The sequence below is a fragment of the Corythoichthys intestinalis genome, chromosome 8, assembly GCF_030265065.1.
Source record: "Corythoichthys intestinalis isolate RoL2023-P3 chromosome 8, ASM3026506v1, whole genome shotgun sequence".
NCBI lineage: Eukaryota > Metazoa > Chordata > Actinopteri > Syngnathiformes > Syngnathidae > Corythoichthys > Corythoichthys intestinalis.
The window spans coordinates 49,723,742-49,745,567 of NC_080402.1; the positions used below are offsets into that span (position 1 = coordinate 49,723,742).

General features: G+C 40.0%; 1 protein-coding gene across 2 annotated transcripts in view; it reads left to right on the forward strand.

Annotated features, from left to right (window-relative positions):
* The first annotated feature begins 21 nt into the window (after positions 1–21).
* The window catches only part of vps54 (VPS54 subunit of GARP complex), a 44,205-nt gene continuing 22,400 nt past the window's right edge, over positions 22–21,826 (forward strand). The window contains exons 1-15 of one of the 2 annotated variants that reach the window (XM_057843857.1): positions 22–169; positions 6,340–6,511; positions 7,410–7,654; positions 7,794–7,881; positions 7,964–7,998; positions 8,870–9,001; positions 11,178–11,563; positions 14,347–14,473; positions 17,693–17,800; positions 17,874–17,929; positions 18,000–18,096; positions 19,882–20,129; positions 20,287–20,413; positions 20,753–20,934; positions 21,007–21,119. In XM_057843857.1, coding sequence (XP_057699840.1) covers positions 6,358–6,511; positions 7,410–7,654; positions 7,794–7,881; positions 7,964–7,998; positions 8,870–9,001; positions 11,178–11,563; positions 14,347–14,473; positions 17,693–17,800; positions 17,874–17,929; positions 18,000–18,096; positions 19,882–20,129; positions 20,287–20,413; positions 20,753–20,934; positions 21,007–21,119 — 2,098 coding nt within the window. In that variant the 5' untranslated portion in view covers positions 22–169; positions 6,340–6,357. The remainder of the gene's footprint in view (positions 170–6,339; positions 6,512–7,409; positions 7,655–7,793; positions 7,882–7,963; positions 7,999–8,869; positions 9,002–11,177; positions 11,564–14,346; positions 14,474–17,692; positions 17,801–17,873; positions 17,930–17,999; positions 18,097–19,881; positions 20,130–20,286; positions 20,414–20,752; positions 20,935–21,006; positions 21,120–21,826) is intronic. The other variant, XM_057843858.1, reaches the window with a different exon arrangement.

Consider the following 21,826-nt stretch of genomic DNA (forward strand, 5'->3'; position numbering starts at 1 on the left):
GCCGAGTGGCTCCACCGTCAGAAGAAAGCGCCGCTGGCGGTCCAGCAGTGCGCGATGGTCGGTGTACAGCTATGCTGTTAATTGCGAGTATCTTAGGTGGCGCCTCGTTTGTTTGTGTAATGGTGAGAGGCAAAGGAAAAGACTGTTTTTGTCCCACGTCAGACAACAGGTAAGCGATAAATTACTAGTTCGCGGTTTGTTTGCTTGTGTGTTTTGCTGACTGGCTGTTTGGATAGCTTAGCGACTTACCTGCTAGCTAGCTTCTGTGTACGTGTACAGCTGTTTTATGAATCCCACCGGAGTTCTAGGCTAGGCCATTCCTCCGCGGCAATATGATTGGCTGTTACATGTAGGCAGACTACGGAGATAAAACGAGATAGCGATTGTAAATATAAATTAGAATCAACAATAACGAAGTGATTTACGTATAAAGGAGTGAGATTCATAAAAAAGCAGCCACAATTAAATCCAATGTTGCATTTTCCGCTTGGCCGCTTCGGCGTGGCTTACCCGGATGTAGAAGCCAATCATATTGCAGGGGGCGCGTCTTGCCTAAAACTGCAGTGGTTAACATTAGCCTAGCTTTTGGCTTTAGCATTAGCCTCGGCACCTGTGATTAAAGCGGTGTCATCTTAAGTTAAACGACAATGCCGCTCGTTTTTGTGTTGACACAAAATTCTAGTCTGTCGTAAGCTTGGAACGCTTTGTGCTAACAAGTGACAGCTTTTGGCAAGCGAGCATGTGCTTCGCAGCAAGTGCAAATGCTAAAGCGTTTGCCTCAGCTACTCGTCCTAATTGACAAGTTAATTTTATGCACACAAGCTCTCCAAAGTTGACATTTGTGATCCTAGTATTCGTCACGTAATGATACAGCGATAATGATAATTTCTTTAAAGTTAATTTTACTATTTTTATTTTTTACCACGAAGACGCTCATCACAATATTTATCCTGTTCTAATTCTAAAACTTTTAGTGTGCAACTTCCTGGTTTGTTTCCGTGGCAAATGGCACTAAAACGAAATTAATGCTGGTCAGACTGGTCTGACACCTAGACTTTGAAAAGATAATTGAAAAGGCTACTAATGACTACCAGCGCACATCTAAATTCTACAGTTTTAAATACATATATTAGGGTTGTAATGGTTTTGCATCTTCTGCTCGGTTAACTTACATACCGTTTCGGTTATGTTTTGGGCATTTTTTTCTTCATTAAATGTAATACTAGTAATATCTAATGCTGCATTCGGGGAAGGTGGGAAGTCGGACTTATCCCACTCGGATGGTACAGGTTGCCACCTCAAAGCGTTCCGAGCGAATGTAAACGGCAAAGATGGCTGATCGCGACAGGTTGTTTTTTTTAACTGCCCCATAGAGAGCAGAAGTCGGTAAAAATCATATTTAGTTACGTTCCAATGATATTTTTCCTGGTCGGTGGTTGGGGAAAAAATGACTTTAAACCTTCCTTGAATGCAACATTAGTGCTCTGCTGATCCTAAGGGATCCTAGATCAAGATGTTACCATTTTTTTTCCCCCCAAATAAAGATTCTGAATTTTTTTTCCCCAGCACCTGTGTCGCCAATACCGTGACTTTCAACAATACGAATTAGAGTACACTAGAATAGAAAGCCTTTATTGGTATTGTACAGTGTACAAATTAAAGTTGCACCGATACCAGTATCAGCAGGGGGCGCAGAGCCGGCCCTAATTGGTGGTACTGGCATCACTTGAACACAACTGTACTGTCCTCCGCAAGTGAGCTAAATTCCCTAATCCCGATGCATGACATCCGTATGACTTTGCTCTAAATTATCAACCAAAATACACACTTTCATCAGTATAAAGTGTGTTAGCAACAACGCAAGTCCACGATGATACGCTGCTCATACATATATGGCGATCACAATCAGTTAGCATGCGTTCAGTAGCGTCTGCTGCTGTGAAGATGTTGAGATCAGAAAGGTTAAGACCGTGGGACACTAAGCAAACTCACGGTTTCATGATGAACAATGAGTGGCAAATTAAGAGCGCCTTACTTCAAACTCGTCCTGTTTATGAAAGTCGATTGTCATATGCTGGTGTTGTGCAGTAATGAGCAGAAGTGCCTTCTGTGACATTTGTTAACTTTATTTCCCAGAAAACACTCACGCGCACACACTAGATATCATGGAATAGCAACCTAGATGTGCTACGTTAGATCCCATACCATTAGCTGCGTGAGCCCAGAGGGGCGCGTAGTCCATATACTACATTGATGAATTAAAAACCGCCATGACTGAATGGAAGTTAAGCTGGCCAAATCAATCCATACTAGTGACGTTAGGTAGTGCTGCAAATACTGTTAATTCAGTACGTGACACAGATTGACTCGGACCACAAATAGGATGTTTTGCTCATGTGGTAAATATAGCTGCTAAGAGAGCTGCAGTAATCAACAGTGTGCCCCACCTCACTTTACAAACAGTAAAGTTTGTTCTCCGCACTTTTATACAAAATTTCTTCAGATCAGGAAGAAGTAAGCACATAAATATTATGCACTGAAATGTTTGTTTATTTGATGGCATTATTTTTGCTTGTTAGCAAATAAAAAAACATTAAAAAAAATAAAAGTTGCATTTTCTGTTTCAGAGCATTAAATGTATTGAATTGTATCGAAAATCGTACCGAACCGTGACTTAACTGTATCGTTATACATGTGTGTATAAGTATATACATATATATTTTTTTTTGCAAACACAGTGGTATCGGAATGGTATCGGTTAAGCCTGTCGCAATATGCAATAATTCCATTTATCGCACGGTAAATGAAAATGAAGGCGGTAATTTTCCCGCTGCGATTTATCGCCTCTCGTGCGTGCATGCAGCAGATGTGCGGCGGACGTGCTGTTAAAAGTTCGGCTTCCTTGTTGCCAACAGCGCAAAAGACCCCACTCACCAACATCACACAATGACGTGTCGCTGTATCCGGCCGCCATATTGTCCGTCATTGTTTATCCGTATTCTCAATGGTTTCAATTTGCCGTGCAATTTATAGTGCAATTCATGGAATCCCTGGTGCTTTCAGACGCTGTAAACTCATTGGATGCGTTGCATAAAAGGCGTTATGTGGAAAAGCTTCAGTCTATCCATTCGCCAGATCCATATTTGATGCCTAAATCTATATTTTTCGACCCGCTGTCTTCGCCGTCTCTGCCTGACATCTGCTACCCTGATATCCACAACTATGTTGTCCACAGAAACTCAGCCTATTCTCACGAAACTTTGAAAAACTTTAAGAGCAGCACTCTAAGCAACATTACCCCGTGTGACCCTTTACTTCCAATTTTCTAAAATGGCGACAATCAATAAAAAAAAGTTGACTGCGATGGCCGACGCTTCAAGGATAGGTGGATATTGGACTATTTCTTCAATAAAATACGCAACAACTGTGTCTGCCTCATTTGCAAAGAGACAGTCGCTGTTTTCAAATAGTTCGATGTGAGGCGATATTACCAAACGACACGCTGACATGTACAACATTACAGGGAAGATACGCAGCGAGAAATTATAGCAACTTGAAGCTAGTTTAATTTCACAGCAGCAGTATTTCGCAAGAGCCCGAGTGTCGAAAGAGAATGCCACAAAGGCGAGATTGTTGAAATTATGAATTAAAAAAATAATAATAAAGCAAATGTGACACACAGAAGGGCTTGCTAAAATTTGTTTAAATATATTGTTCTACGTAAATCAGCCAAGGTAGCCCCCCACATTTTTACCACACCAAATCTGGCCCCCTTTGCAAAAAGTTTGGACACCCCTGTTTAACTGATGATCCGGAGACGAGGCCAGCTTCTTTCACTTGGTACCAGCTAAATATTATTCAAAAAATAATGATGGCGGAAGGAATAAACATCTTGAATTTGAAACTGTATGTTGTCGGCGATTAGCCTCGCAATGATCTTAATTGTGGTTGTCAGCCCAAAACCCTCTAAATATATATTAAATGCATCTTACCAGATATAAAATGACTACTACATAATCTGTGGTGATCGTTTGGTGCCCAGTTTTCTCGTCGAATTGCAGCAGTCCATCTCGCTCTCCTCTCCGGGTCTCTCGGAATGTGGTAGAACTTCAAGTCTCTCCGTCTGTCTTCTCTGTTACTGCAACCAACCGCCACACACGCCTTCACCATTTTGATTATTAATGTTAACGAGCAGAAAAACACGCCATAATAGGAGGAATTTACGTAGCGGTAATTAGAGCTGTCCCGACTAGTCGACATAGTCGACGTCATCGATGACGTAAATCCGTCGACGAGCACAACATCCCGTCGACGGTTAATGAAGGGTTAAAAAAATATATGCGTGGAAAGTTAGAATGTCGGATGCTCTGTTTGCAAGCGGGGAAAGCGGCACAAAGCCAAAAAAAAGCGCACCAGAGTGTCCAAAACATTGCCTTATTTCAAAGAAACAAAGAGTACACTCTTCTGTCCTGTCTCTTCAATGCCAAGCTTGGCTGCACGTCGGCCGTGAATAAAAACCTCAAGCGCCTTCACGCAGTTTGTAATTTTTTTTTTTTTTTCATTTTTTGTACACCAGAGGGTGCTGTCGCCTTACTAAATAATAATGTTTCATTGACAATGGGCCTATAAGTGCTATTACTATTGTTCTTAATGCTAATTGAAAGGTTTATTTCATGTTATGGTTTATTTTATGGTATAGAAAATTATATAAGGTTAAAAGGTCATAAATATATACAGTATATACAGTGATTGCACTCAAGGGAGAGATTGTCAATGATAAGGTAATAAATTAAGGTAAATGCAATTCATATAGGCAATTCATTGATATATAAATAAGGTTTAAAAGGAAAAAGGTGAAAAGTTTTTGTTAATTTCTAATTATGTTGCTTTATTTGTGTGCACCGTAGCTCTTACAGTGTGTTTACATCCAAGGATGGAATAAAAGTTGTAAACCATCAGTTTAAGAGACCATCTTTTCAATCGGGAGGCTATACTAGTTAATTCTATCAGCATTTGAACTCATTGTTTATTTGTGATTTATTATTGTTATTTACGTGTTTATTTGTACTTTAATAAATAATTTGAGTGTTCCAATATGTTTTTTGTGAATTGATAAGCGACAACAAAAATTTCATTGCTAAATTAGTAAAAAAAAAAAAAAAAAAAAAAAATTAATTATTAGATTAGTCGACTAATCGTAAAAATAGTCTGCTGACTAATCGGGAGAAAATTAGTCGTTTGGGACAGCCCTAGCGGTAATGCGTAAACACGACGAGCTGACGGACAATATGGCGCGGAGGCGTGGTTGTGACGTCATGTGAGTGGGGTCTACGTATATGCTGTGATGAGGATTCACTCTGTTTTATTAACTTCTGGGTATGTTCGTTTTACACATTTGAACCTAGCCTATGGCTACGTTCATACTACAGGACTTAATGCATGAATCAGATTTTTTTCGTGTTTTTGCGACTCGAGTGAGGCATAATAATATCGTATATCGCAATAATTAATGAGAGAATTTATCGCCCACTAAAATTTGTTATCGCGACAGGCCTAGTATCGGTATCGACCGATGCTGCACAGCCAGGTATCTGTATCGGGCCCAAAATATTGTTTCGGTGCAACACTAGTACAAATAGATTTAAAGGTTCGCCTGAACGTGCGCCAGATAAACTGCAATAAGGCTAATATAAAAACACAGGTTATAGTGTACACAGACTGAGAATAAAGTGAATAAGTGACTAGCAGCAAGTGGTGATTTAGTGGGATAATATCGGTGTGTATGAAAATTTAGGGTACTCAGACTGAGAGACAGATGGCTGACTTGATATGACAGTTTGTGCATCGATACTGATGTAGCAGTGCAAGAATTGTATATGCAGTACCTTGATTTACAATCTGACAACATAGTACTTTCAAAAAGGTCAATAAAAGCCAATATTTCCAGGAAGTCAGCAAAATACCTGTGTATGCCTATTTTTACTGAGCGACCTCTTAGCTTTTTTGAGTATATCAGTCTTTATGTGCTGTACAAGCATGACATGACTGATGTTAGCACACAGTGGTTGTGCTTGCAAGCGTGGTCATTTTTTATTTATTTTTTTCAAACAATATTTTTTTCCATTATTACAGTTCTAAGATATTCAAGACTTGCATATTTAGATTCTTTGAGCAAGCATTTTTCATATGAATGTCATTTAAGGAGTGGATTTAGAGTGGATAATTTGCATTTGTATTCATTTCAAAAGTGAAAGAAAACCTAACAATACCAATCTTCAGTTAAATTTGCCACTGATGACACTTGAACGTATCATTTAAAATTCTCGTGACTTTGTGTAGCTAGCTTGCCCTGATGTCATGGCGGCCCGCCCCACCACCTCCCCAGTGCCTCGGCGCGCCACTAGAGACGGGCCCTTCCATAAGGATCGGGACCCCCCGTCCCCCAGGCCCTCCCCGTCCCGTCGCCGACCAGCCTGCTCGCTGCCTGATGTGTGCCCCAAAGAGCCAACTGGTGAGGAATGCTCACCTACATTTACAAACATTCTCAAGAATTTTTTTACACACCATTGCAAAGAAGTGTTAACGCTCGAACATATCACCAATATAAACAAAAGGTGACCAAAAATTTGAACTTACTCTTAGTCAAAGAACAAGAATTTAGTGTCAACCTAATCCCTGAAATTGTAATTGTAATTGAAAAAAAAATGTAATATATTACATATTATTGATTTTAATACAAATATTCTTAGCATAAGTTTGTTAAATAAGACATGAGAACTGGACCTGGAAAAAACTATTTAATAATAAATCGCGACATTCGGGGGGGGGGGGGGGGCGGATGGGGTTTGGGAATGTGCAATTATTTTTCAATACTGTCCAGCCTTAAATCTCAGAACCTACAAATGGTTACGGATTAGCTCCTGCCAAGAATCAATATATAATTTTAAAAAGGTGTCACTAATTAAAAAAAAGTAACCAAGAGGCTGCTAGAAAAATCCATGTTAACGCATTGTCTGCCATTGGCGGCGCTAGACGTCCAATCCATTTAAGCGATCCGCTACCATCCTCCCACTTTAAATGGATTGGACATCTACTCTTGAAAAACTCATTTCAGTTCACGGCAGAAAGATGAAAATAGCTTGTTTGTTTTTTTTTGTTTTTTTTTAGTTGTATCGTAGAATATCGTATTGATTTCCTGACCCATGTATCTGTAACTGTTGTAACACCATATCGTGAGATAATTTAATCAAATTATCGAACTTTAAAAACCGGTGACTGAGTGATCGGCCATTCATGAAAACAGTTGCCTGTGAGCCAGGTGTTATAATATTATTATTATGCAAACTAAATTGCTCTTGAACGCATCAAAAATGGTAAAGCATCTTGACGTTAATGTCATTTGCCGCAAGCAGGCGAGGGGCGGAGCCTTCGCCAAGGTCCTTCGGTGGTCTCTGAGCACGACCGCTGGACGGTGTACAGTTCCAAGGTCAACCTGCCGGCGGCGCTCAACGACCCGAGGCTGGCCAAACGGGAGTCGGACTTTTTCACCAAGACCTGGGGTCTGGACTTTGTCGAGACGGACGCCCTGCCATCCTTTTGCCTCCCCAACGTTACTCCAGAAGACTTCAGTGCATACCTGCAGGAGAGCGTGCAGGTGAGCTAAGCGATACTTGTTCAGTTAAATGTTGTGTGAGGTCAACTTTGAAAAGAATTTTAATGTCGAAAAGTAAGTTTGATGTAAAGTACATTGAAAAAGGAAAGTAACTCGTCAAACTAATGTCCGTTGCTTTCAGAGAGAAAGAATCCATGAACGATGTAAGGCTCTTTGTCCGATAAAAGACGACCTAGTGGACTCCATCTCAAGTATCAGCACCACACAAGGTACACGGTCACCATCGTAAGCCTCGCCTCCTGCATGCTGGCTTTGATCATGCGACTAAGGAGTTCCTCTTGATTCTTGTAGAAAAGTCAAGAGCAGAATTGGACCAAGTGCCCAAGGTAACAAGTCTTAGTTTGTCTTTTACCCTTTGAGGTCTGGGCCTGTTTTGTCCAATTTTAGCATTCCGTTGATGTTGCAATTATATTTTTATATTATACATTTTAATCAAGACAAAAAATCCTAAATTCGTTTGTCAAAAATTGTAACATTGATGTCCAATTGACAACCAAACATGCTCAATGAGCTGTTATGAAGCCTGATAATATTTGTCTGTAAATATTAACATTCAACAGAAAAAAATGAGATTGAATAGTTTCATACTTGTGAATTTTATAGAAACTGCAAGTATAGGTCATAGACACTTTTGGTTGATTCACTGTAGTTCCTTTTCCCATCTTTCCCGACTCTATTACTGTATTGGCCCAAATATAAGACGACCCTGATTATAAGACGACCCCCTTTTTCATGACTCAAGTTTGAAAAAAGACTTTTTGAACACCAAACTAAATTTTATACAGAAAATAATTACAGTACATTTGAAACAAATGATTATAACAATATATTTGAGAGAAAAGGCATGTTATTTTGCCTCATTCAAATCTTAATATCTGAACATTTATATATTTAAACAAAAGTGCAATCACATTTGTAAATGAAGGGCTTCTGGTTTTTGAAATGTACCGTAAATAATCCAATCTATTGTGATAAAACAACAAAACTGCAATAACTTCATTAACCATCAAAGTGAGGTCTAACTGTATGTATCAGTTTAGAGCTGAGGAGGTTCCTGGACTTGGACCTTCACTCACCTATTCTTCTTTTGGTCTCCATAAATTCCCTTAGAGTTTAATTTAGATATTGTCCATGAAAGCAAAGGTCCTCCAGCAGATCTGGGGTAAAGCTTGTCTTGTGATAATGATGACTTTCCAGATATTCCTGAAGCCTGACTTCGCCCTGGAAGAGCCGTCGACCTTTAACGCAGTCTTGCCGTGGTCACACTTCAACAGCAGCGGTGGGCGCAGCAGCCGCGACATGGCGTCCTCCAAACTACTACAGGAGAAGGTAGACTTGCTTCGTGTTTCAAACAAACAATATTTTTTATGGTAAATAATACAATGACTTTTAAAACTTTTCCCGTCTGATTTCTGGGGGCGATGATGGGACCGTAGAAGGTCTCTTGCGAGATTTGTTTATTTTGTAGAAAGATTGAAACGGACACGATCAGATGATGTCACATCCTGATTCTTTGCTTTGTTGATGTGGCCCCTTTCCTGGACATGTCATGCGTAGGCATGTGCCGGTATGAGATTTTGACGGTACGATAACCGTGGGCAAAAATACCGCGGTTTCACGGTGTCACGGTATTGCAATTATAGCTCCAAAATGTGTTATTTTGAACAGGATTTTTTTTTTTTTTTTTTTTTTTTTTTTTTTCAGAACATAGTTGCAAATTGGAACATGAATATATTGTTAAAATAAATTATCAATAAAAAAAACAAACAAATATTTTAAATAAAATTTAAATAAATATAACTTATAGACTATAGCCACAGCTCAAGTTGCTCAAGATTAGAGCAAGAACAAAATAATTTCTATAAAAAAGTAAAAACACTCCTGAATAAATTTTTTTTTTGTATTCTACTGCATGACTTTTTTTTGAGGGTGGAAACGCTCAAGTGAAGTTTCGCCATTTTCAGCCACTGTGTCAGCTCTAGTCTACATGATGTCATGCCTATGTGTTAAAAAACATAAAGAATTCATAAGTTAATAAGTTAGTTAAAAATCTATAAGTTAGTTTAAAGTGTAAATATTGTTGTGGAAAGGTTTCGTCAAAAAAAAAAAAAAAAACTGGGAGTGACACCTCTCCTTGATCCAGCGAACGTGGATTTGTGCTTAGGGCAAGATCATCTTTCGCAATTAGCGATCTTTGATGCTATCCCCTGTTCCCCTAATCCCCTACATTCAAGTGAATCAAGCTTGTTTTCTCACTCTGCGGCTGTAACACTCGACGAAGTTGCTCTCCCAGCTAAGCCTAGGCTAACATTCGTCTTTGTAACCTTTTAGTTAGTTTGTATATTGAATTTGAAAGGAAAATGTGTGTTTTGTTTTTGGCGAGCTTTTTCATGAAGCTAACCTGTTGATGCTACCCACACACGGAAAATTACAATTGTACAACGTTTTAAATGTATTCATTTTGTATATTCCACTTACCACGATTTGAGAGCTCAATAAATTGAAGAAAAGTACGCCTTATGTTTGGAGTATTTGTTTTTGGGTTCACTGGCTGTCTAGCCGATAGCGTCACTTTCACACACAGCAACAAACGGGAGGGGGTGAGCGCTGCCGCGCCAAGCCACTTCTGGCTTCATTTTTGACACATGAAAAACAGCGAATACAGCACTACGGTCTGACGGAAAATTTTAGTGGTTTTGAAACCGCGACGTTTTCACACCACGGTAAACCGTGAAACCGGTAACCGGCACATGCCTAGTCATGCGGTTGGGTGATACTCAATTTTGTTTTGTTGTCAAGTTGGTTTTAAATTGAATTTCAAATGGCATTAAAGAGTCTTTAAAAATCTTCAATATAACTTGCCTTGAGCTGTAGGAGCCCTGAAATAGGCATCTGTCAATGTTACGTACTGTATTAACAGTTATTCAGATTGCTATAGCCTAAAAAACACACCATAACTTGTTTCCTAAACTCTCAATCCAAATCACTCCAAAATTGTTCAGTATCACTTCTAAAGAACTCCGTCAACACAGTGAGAAAGAGCGCCCTTTCCGCAGCTGTTGGTGTCAAAACAAGTACAAGTTTGCCACAACAGACTACCGGCTGAAGGCTTTGCGCGCATGCTAACTCATAACGTACAGGCAAAACAGGTTAGCAATTAATTGATACAAAAAAATAAGAAAATGGGCTCCGAAGATCGATGGACACTGGCCCATGCTACATAGCTTCCAAGTTTCAAGACGATCGGTTCATTAATGACAGAGGAGTAGGACGTCAAAGTTATGTCCACAAGAATAACAACAACCTGGACTGTAAAAACATATATAAATCGCACCTAAGTATACGCGGTAGGCTGAGCCAAAACATGAGAAAAAAAATGTGTGATTTGTAGTCCAGAAAATACAGCGCTTTGGTGGGTTGTCGCCGTGTAAAGATCTGTTGACTATAATAAATACAATTCCTTGTCCCTCTGTCTTACTACATGACAACTTTGTACATGTTGCAGCTGAGTCACTACCTGGACATTGTGGAAGTGAGCATTGCGCGGCAGATCTCCCTGCGCTCGGAGGCCTTTTTCCACGCCATGTCATCGCAGCACGAGCTGCAGGACCGCTTGAAGGAGACTCAGGAGGCCGTGGCTGTGTTACGGCGCCGCACCGCCACTATCGACCGTGTTATGTGCCAGGGACCCCTGGCGGCCCTGCGAGCGGCCCTTACACGTAGTAATTGCGTGAAGTTGCACAACAAGCTAAAACTGATGGCGGCCGTGCACCAAACGCAGCCCACTGTGCAGCTGCTGCTCTCCACTTCTGAGTTTGTGGGCGCGCTGGAGCTCATCGCCACCACAAAGGAAGTCCTGCAGCAGGAACTTCAAGGCATCCACAGCTTCAGGTATTCATCATCTTTTTACACTGCGGGTTTTATAAAGAAAATTTGAAAATCTGAAGAAGCTTGTCCATTGGATTACACAACAACTGACAACATAACATTTAAAAAAGAATCTTACAGTCTTCTTTACTTATCACCATGTTTTTTTTACATCATTGCAATTTTACATACAGTATTTTTCAGATGTACAGTCATATGAAAAAAATAGGACACCCCATCGTATATTCAGTTCTTTATTAAGAAATGTTCATATATCAATGTCTGATCTTGTTTTTCTTTATCTCTAGAAAACAAAGTGATTTAATTGCCTGTAAACAACAAAAAATAACATTGTTTTACTCATTAAACCAAAATTATCAACAAAAATGCTTATTCTAACTGAGGAAAAAGTTAGGACACCCTAACACCTAATAGCTAGTGTTGCCTCCTTTGGCTGAAATAACTTCAGAGAGACGCTTTTTGTAGCCATCTACGAGTCTTTGAAATCGGTCTATAAAAAGTTTGCCACACTCATCAATGCAGAATACTTTCAACAGTGACTGATTGTTGAAGTGAGTGAAGACACCATGGTGAGATCAAAGGAGCTGTCTGAGGCCTTCAGAAAGAAGATTGTAGGCCAGGGGTGGGCAAACTATTCCACAAAGGGCCGCAGTGGGTGCGGGTTTTTGTTGCAACCCATTAAGAGGACACCTTTTCACCAATCTGCTGTTTTACAAGTGCAATCAGTCGATTGTAGTCAGGTGCTTCTCATTTCTGCTGAAACCGCATTGGTTAAACTATCTGTGCTGGGTCAGTTGGAAAAAAGACCAGGACCCACTGCGGCCCTCGAAGACCGGTTTGCCCACCCCTGCTGTAGACGCTTATTATAAGTCTGGTAAGGGATTTCAAAAGATCTCAAAAGAATATAAAATCAGCCATTCCACCATCCAGAAAATAGTCTACAAGTGGAGGACATTCAAAACAACTGCCAACATGCCTAGGTCTGGCCGTCCAAGCAAGTACACGCTGAGAGCAGAACGCAAGATGCTAAAAGAAGTCTTCAAAAACCCTAAAATGTCATCACGGGACCTACAGCGGAATGAAGGCCAGACAGTTTGCCAAAGTGTATGCAGGCAAAGACCAGGACTTCACGAATGTTCTTTGGACAGATGATTCTAAAATTGAATTACTGTATTTGGACACCAGAACAGAGGACATGTTTGGTGTAAACCCAATACAGCATTCCAGGAAAAGAACCTCATACCAACTGTGAAGCATGGAGATGGAAGTCTCATGGTTTGGGGATGTATTGCTGCAGCAGGACCTGGCCAGCTCACCGTCATAGAATCCAACATGAATTCTATCGTGTACCAGAGCGCGCTTGAGGAACATGTGAGATCATCTGTGAAAAAATTAAAGCTGAAGCGAAACTGCAACATTACAATTACCCAAAACATACTAGTAAATCCACCAAGGACTGTCTGAAAAGGAAAACAGTCCTGGAATGGCCGAGTCAAAGCCCAGATCTTAATCCCATTGAGATTCTGTGTGGTGACTTGAAATGGGCTGTGCATGCAAGAACCCCCTAAAATATTTCACAGCTGAAAGTATTCTGCGTTGAGGAGTGGGGCAAACTTTCTTCAAACCGATGCCAAAGACTGGTAGATGGCTACAAGAAGCGTCTCACTGAAGTTATTTCAGCCAAAGGGGGTAACGCTAGCTATTAGGTGGTAGGGTGTCCTAACCTGTTCCACAGTTAGAACATGCATTTTTGTTAATACATTTGGTTTAATGAGTGAAACAATGTTAATTTTTGTTGTTTACCTTTTATTGAATCACTTTCTTTTCCAGAGACAAAAAAAAAAAACAAGATCAGACATTGATATGTGAACATTTCTTAATAAAGAACTGAATATTTAATGGGGTGTCCTAATTTTTTCACATGACTGTATATTAGGCATATCATTGCATCAATGTACTGCATTTGTCATTTGTCCAAATTTGTCTTGTTGGTATTATGGGTTTGATAAATAATGAATGCATATCTTGAGCACTTTCCTGGAGCAGTATAATATAGTTTTATGCCAACAAAATAGGTAAGCGCAACCATAATTCATACAGAAGGCGAACTGTCAATTCTTGGGGGGAAAAAAAAAAAAAAAGATTTTAGTGTGTGCTTTATTATATGGGGGAAAATAAACTGTTATTGATATTGCTAGCATTGGGCCAATTAAAAAATAATACTGCTACAGTTTTGGTCAGCCCACATGTGTGTGAATGTTTGTGTGTTTTCATTTTACAAATGATTGGCCAATACAAAGTTCTGAAAATGACTTGCTCCCTGTGTTATTACTATTTTTTTCCCCAAGAAGTGAAGACTAGAGTGTGGATTTTCCTCGAAACCCCTGATTTGCCTTGACGCGTGTACAAATGCAATAATGTTCAAGTTATCGGCCCAAATTTGAGTTATTAGAAAGCAAAACCAAAAATGTAGCAATTAACTGCCATCAACAATAATAGACATCATTTAAAGTAGGAGGACTGGTTATTATTGGTCATCTTTTAGTGCCATTGACCGCACTGGACATTAAATCCAATTTGACTCGGGGGCTATCAGGCCTCCCTAGTCATCTAGGCCATCAATGACAGTGAGTGAGTTAAGGTGCTCTGGTAAGTCACATTCGCCTGTGCATTGAAGGGAGCAAGAAGGCAAGATGCCACTCATTAGGCCACGCCTCTTCACAGCACGCAAACTAATAGCAACATTGTGTAATACGTGCGTTTGCTTTTTGCGTGTGTTCACGCAGACATCTGGGCTCTCAGCTGTGTGAGCTGGAGAAGCTAATTGACAAGATGATGGTGGAGGACTTCAGCATGTACGCTCGCAGCGAGCTAAACCGCAGCCTGAGGGATGACACGCAGCTCCTGGAGAAGGTTTGTTTGGCGATCATAGCCTGTTCAATAATATTGTTGCATGTGTATATTGTGCCCTAGTGCAGTATTTCTCAAACATTTTACCCTAAGTGCCTTTTGAATAAATACTACGCTCTCCAAGCACATTTACAATCTGCAATAAAAAAACGGTACATCTTAAAAAAAAAAAAAGAAGAAGAAGAAGGAAAAAATGGGTAAAAAATGTTGTGCAACTTTTTTCAAGATTTCATTGTTTGCTTGTCTTGGGTGCTCATTGCAGGTACACATGACAAACATCTCTCCACAGGTGGGACACGTGCACTCTCATGTGGACTTGTGAATGCGGGAGAATCGATGGCTCAATCAATATTAAATATTTATCACAAATCTAGATTAACGGAAATATTGATGATTCTGTTGTGATTCTGTTCATGTGTGGGCAAACTTGCTGAAAGGCCATGTTATGTATGGGACATCCAATTTAAGATTTTGATTTTTTTCTATAAAAATTTTAATGAGTCACAGAAATCATACTCATATATATATTTATATATATATATATATATATATATATATATATTTCATTGTTTTCAATAAATCACTTATAGCATTGAGTTATTTGAATGAATTGAAAGCCCGTGATGCCTGTGTTTACATTTGACAAATATCTATCAAAAAGCATTGGAAAAATATGAAAATAATTAAAAAAAAAAAAAAAAAAATTGTAAAACATTAAATTGTATTATACAACTAAAAATTGTAAATTTCGAAAGAAATAAAATTTTAAAAAAGGATTATGTAAAAATGCTGTATAGAACATTAAACAAATTAAAAAATGAAACTGAATTATCAAAATTTGGTGAGAAAAATATCAAAAATATACTGTGTATAAAGGAGGAATTTATTAATGGTATTAAATATATTTTTAAAACTATATATAGGAGGAATGTTTTAATACCTCATTTTTTACATTTTTATGATTTTTTGAAGATTTTCTATTTTTTTTTTTTTTTTGCTGGATTTTTAAGTACTTGTGTGTTTGATGCTTTATGTGTATTTGTTAACTCTTTGGCTACTACTGACTGCGCAAATGAACAAATGTTCATTCGCTGTCGCGCTCCCACTTTAAATGGATTGGACGTCGACACGTAACAAACACATTTAAATTGACAGAAGGACGCATGATTGGCACTGAAAGAATTGAATGTTAATTCAGGCATGAAAGGGTTAAACATTAACATTTTAATTCACAAATTTTTGTGGGAAATGTGGAAATAAGTACCGTAATCTTTGCACTATAAGGCGCACCTGACTATAAACCGCCACCCACTAAATTTGGCTCGTGAACGAAATTTGTTCATAGACAAGCCGCACTGGATTGTAAGCCTGAGCCTTCCTTACTGTATTATGGGATAGTTAGACCAAAAGATATTAACCGGTAACACTTTATTTGACAGCGGCATAATATGACTATCGTAAGACCAAATGAACTCACTGTATTATGGGATAGTTAGACCGAAAGATATTAAGCGGTAACACTTTATTTGACAGCGGCATAATATGACTCATAAGACCAAATGAACCATCATGAAGCCTTGAACCAATTGGCTGCAAAGCTTTATTGCTTCAAGACGCTTCATTTGGCAATCACTGCTCCCTTGGGGGAATCAACCTCTGCTGCCACCCGCTGTCAACACTGTTGTTTTCCAACATGCCTCCTAGCATGCATTGCAGTGCTAAAGATGTAAATAACGATCAAAATTCTTGTTCTGTGCTAATTATTTCTTCAGTTACTGTTCTAGTTGTTTCATTATTTGCTAGTTGTGGTATTTGGTAACACTATATTCGACAGTGGCGCCATAAGACAATCATAATTATGACATGACACAGTCATGAGCATTAATCAATGCTTATAACAGATGTTATTTAGTGTTATCCGGCAAATTATCTCACTTTTGAATGGATGTAAAAGATCCGAGCTGGACATAAATGGAGTTGGTGACATAATTTTCAGGATGACATCTGTCATAAACATCAGTAATGACCAGTGTTGTTAATCTTACTGAAAAAAAGTAATTAATTATAGTTACAAATTACTTCTCCCAAAAAGTAATTGCGTTAGTAATTCAATTACCTGAATGTAAGAGTAATTAGTTACTTGGCAAAGTAATTGGTGATGATTACTTCTTTTTTTTTCCCTCAAAAAAAAAAAAAAACATTGGCCACACTATGTGAAGTTTTTTGTGAAGGCTTTTGGTACAATTGGCCCGAGCCCAATTCTTTACCCTAATTTACCCTTTACCCTTTAATCAACTGTTAAAAGTTGTTAAAATGGCTCCCGTTATTGCATTAGTTCCCTTCTCTTTACTTTCGACATATGAAAGTTTTAAAACTGTTTCATCATTTAAAGATAGATTCAAGTCAAGATTTTGCCGATTTAGAAGTATTTTAGATAAAAAGTTACTTAGGTTTGCTAGGAAGGTTCTCTACAACAGAGCCGTCCTAAAAAGTCTACTGCTTTAAGATGGCGGCTGTCTACTAACTCATTTAGTGCCATGTCTGTCATTTTGCATCTAGTTATATCTATGTACAGTACATGTGATATCTACCATAACATGCGGGCGTAGTTTGTAGGCTATCGGCTACAACATGTATTATTGGAGCTACCTAGCATCGCGTTTGCTCGGCATCACAACTTTCTAGCCTCCTCCCTACTCCTGCTCTGCTCTGTCGTCTCGGTGAGTCCGTCTCCCTCAGACTTTTCGACCAATATAGTAACGTAAAGTAACGCATGCCTTTCCGTCCTCAGTAACGGTAACGGCGTTGCCAAGATGAGAAAAGTAATTAATTAGATTACCCACTACTGAAAAGAATAACGCCGTTAGTAACGCCGTTATTTTGTAACGCCGTTATTAACAACACTGGTAATGACAGTCTTATGACGCCGCTGTCAAATAAAGTGTTACCTGTTACCCCAAATAAATCAACAAACATGCCGCTCTGGATTATAAGGCGGAGGATTCAAACTGAAGGAAAAAAGTAGCGGCTTAAAGTCTGAAAATTATGGTACCTCTGATATTGCAGGTTCATTTTTTTACTATGTTCTGTAAATGCTGAGTGGGCTAGTTTAATTAAACATTGTGATTGATTTCTTTCTGTGTTCATCATGGGGATACTCTTCTTGATTCCATATCCTTTCAAGGAATTATATCTTGATGATATCGTCATTTTTGTGTTCAGGAGCGTCTTCAGTCACTGGTGTTTGGCCTACTGCGCCAGAGGAGATTGGACTTTTTGGACATTTACAGCACTGAGATGATGGCGGCAGCCAAGGCCATCGTCTCCCAGGTGGTACCCTTGAAGTCTTTTTGAATGTTGTTGTTGTCATGGCAACTTCAGGTGACAGTGTTTGTGTCAACAGTGTGTTGCTGAGCGGCTTTTGACCATCGATGACATTGACACGGAGGTCGTCACAAAGTAAGTCACAGCGGGTGCTCGTATATGTCGGTCGTGATGACGTCGCGCTGTGGGTGTGTCCTCCCAACAGGTTGGCCGAGCAGATGCGTCTGATGACCTTCCCTCAATGGTTTGAGCTTCTCAAGGACGTCTTTGAGTGCTTCCTGCTTTTCCTCCAGAGAATGAAGGTCAGTCACTGCTTCAACTTTTGAAGAATTTTTTTTTCAAGTTGTGAAAATAGCGCGTGCAAGAACAAACTGACAAGTCACACATGTGTGTCAAATATGCCTGAGCACCAATTGTTGCGCACATACCGCTAGCGAATGAAAAAAATAATGTCATTTCGGGTCCTTAAAACCTTGTAAATGCTTGAATTTTACGGTCATGTGTTTAAGGTGTGACAAATGCTTAAATGTTGCATACAATATTTCGTGGCACCCTGGCTAAAAATATAAATTATTAAGTCATCGCTACTGCACGCTTGTTTTAAAGTGAATTTGAGTCTGTGCGTGAGTAGTTTGGAGTTTAATCAAACGAACAGTATATAATTAGAGTAGTATTCAAATGCATAGATGTGCATTTACTTAGTTTTGTACAATACTATTATCGCATGACATGTTCTTCTTTTTGTTGCATTTTTTTCCCGCGACCTCCACATCCCCTCTGCATGTTGCCCCCTTTAATCAGGCCTGGAGCCACTTAACTCGTTTTCGCCACAGTCAGGAATCTGCCTACTCGCTTGGCTCTTGATCACCTCCGTGAAGTTGGCCCCCATCAGACGCAAATTGATAGAAAAATTATGTCATTTCCTTTGTGCTCGTTTGTGCTACTATTGTTTTTGATTTATTAACAACTCTTTTAAAGGTAAATCTGAGGTCAACCAGCCCCGTTTTAATTAAATATTGCTTGAAATGGTGGCAATCGTTTCTGCTACGTTTGTGCTAGACTGTGATGTAAAAATTTTAGTTTCTGATGGTATTGTTTTGAGATATAGATGGGAATTTCGATTGATTACTTCTCGCAGCCACTAATCCAACGCAAAATGGACGTAAATTGGTGCCATTTGTTTATGCTACATTTGTGCTCGTTTGCGCTACTATCGTTTTATAGATACTGAGATATTAATTTCGAGTAATGAAGTCAATCGCAGCACCTCCGTCGCGGCTGACGAAGCGTACCAACTCAATAACAAAGGGGTGTCCCAACAACTTGTGAAAACGTAGCACAAACGAATGGCACCCCTACGGGTCCATTTCGCTGTCAATGGGGAGGCCGCGAGTGTCATCATCACTCAAAATTAATACCTCAAAAACATATTAGCACAAACAGTTGGCACCCCTTTGGGTCCGTTTTGCAGTAAATGGGGGGCCGCAAGTCACATCATCACTCGAAATTATTATCTCAAAAACAATAGCAGCACAAACGAAAATGTTTACAGCACAAACCAACACAAACATAGCACAAACTCAATTTTTAACCATTTTAAATCAAAATGGACTGGTTGACCTCAGGTTGAGCTATAAAAGAATTGTTAATTGATAGCTGTACAACACAGTTTTTCAGCACAAACGAATGATATATTTTTTCTATAAATTTGTGTCTTGATGGGGGGCCAACTTCACAGAGGTCTCTCGATCGACTCCCCTTGTTGCACAAGAAAACAGCCACTCATCTTAGGGTTAGGAGAGAGCTTTACTAGTTTTGGCGGGAACGCTGGAAATTCACTTCTCATTCTAACATGAATATTGGTGATGCATTCAAAACAACTGAAAATAGCAATGTTAAAACACAGCAAGACATTTGAACCCGCACACACAGCCACAACATTTTATGATATTCTAGTTTAATATTGTCTTTAATATATTCATAAAAGTTAAAACCACACTAGTGAAATTTCACACTCAAATCACTTTTCAGTACTTCTTCTAAAAAGAGTCCCTCAGAACCAAGAACATGTTCTTTTCTTCACTCAGGCCACACTCGGAGTGATCAGGTTAGTGGTCCTGGAGGTTCTGGAGTCCAACCAAAAGACTTTATTGGCGGGGGAGTCCCATTTGGAAGAACGCCAGCTTAACGCGGCACCCAACTCGTGCGGCGACGTCGCCGAGTTGGCCTACCTGACGCATGACGGCCCGTTTATCAGCGATGCCCTCCACGGTGCCCAACAAGCCAGAGCCAGTACTGCGGATGCAGAGTCGACATCCCAGGAGCAGAACTTCATGTAAAGTGCATGCAATGGTCATTGCTTGTTGCTTATTAGACCAACAGGGGATGCTGTTTATTAATGTATCTGATGCTACTTTGTGTTACGCAACGTGTTTTGGGAGCGTCTGCATAACAATCTGTTTTTTTTTGTTGTTGTTGTTTTTTCTGTTCAGGCCTGGTGATATGATGCCATCTGACTTACAGCTGGACCGCGTGCTTAACAACATCCGGGAGCTTCTCCACACCGCTTCTGACATTAGTCATGACCGCTGTGTCAAACTGCTCACTGCCAGAGCCAAGGTTGTTTTTAAAATAGTTATTTTTTTGTTTTTTAAAGGAAGAGGGGCATTTTTATAGCACAATTCAACACAAAGCATAATAAAAATTAGCAAGACAAAAGTAAGAAATCGAAATAAAAGCATAGAAAATGATACATAAAACTCACATTAGATTAGTAAAATAGTAAAAACAAAACGGGATATAAAAATAAAAAACAAATTGATGAATTTAAGGAGTCCAAAAAGGTCCAAATGGATTAGACGTCTAGCGGCGTCAATGGCAGCCAATGAATTCATCTATATATGAGCAACTATAGCTCCTCAAATAAAGGCGTCCATCTTGCCCCCTTGTCTCCTGCAGGACGGCTCTCTGGAGCGCATCAGTTCGGCAGAGTTTGTGAGCCTCTCTGTGGCGGTGGAGGACTTCGCCAAGGAGACGGAGGCCGTGTGCGGCAGGCGTAGCGTATCCCTGCGGGGGGCGCTGCAGAGTCAGGCCGACCGTTTTGTCCACCGCTTCCACGAGGAGCGCAAGACCAAACTCAGGTGAGCATTGGCATACACTACCGGAAACAAACGACGTAACCTTGACGACGGTTCCGTGTGCTCGCATCGCAGTCTCCTGCTGGATAACGAGCGCTGGAAGCAAGCGGAGGTTCCTGCAGAGTTTCAGGAACTGGTGGACTCTATGGCCGACGGCACCATCGCGCTCACCGTACGAAAGGTGGCAGGTAGCGCTGAGCATGGGTTTTCTCTTTGTAGCAATTTAACAACATGCTTCTTGCACAGTTGATTAATAAGTAGTGTTGGGCGATAGGACGATATTAAATCTTTAAGGACTTTAACATGTTGACGATCTCCCAAAGCTGAAACATCATTAAATCCTCTATCACAGGGGTCACTGAGGGCCCAAGTACACCAGATGCATGATCGTTGCTGTTCCGGTCCGGTTCAGTGTTGACTGCGTGCCAAGCAGTACGTCAAAAACAGGCAAATCATACCGGCTGCGCACGGCTGCGGTCCGCCAACTCCGTCCCCTCGTGAGCTCTCGCGTGATTGCGCGCTATAATGTGCCATTTAAAACAACGACAAACACACGGAGTCTGTACTCATCAGAGAAGCAGAGAGAGAGCACATATTGATATTGTAACGTTTGCTAAGCGGAAGTTTGGCCACGAAAACAACACACGAGATTCAACGCCTTTTTCCCTCTTTTTCTTTATTAACTTCCCGCCACCTCACCAATGCAAAAACAACAACTACATACACTGACGCTGTCTAATCCACCAATCGGAGCGTCGCGCTGGTGCACCAGCACACCAATGACAGCCCCGCGTTGGTGCATAAATTAACCCACCGATGACAGCCCCGGCGACGCTACAATATTTTAGTTGTGTCTGTCTCTTAATTCCAGATTGACTGCATCATGTTGAGATCA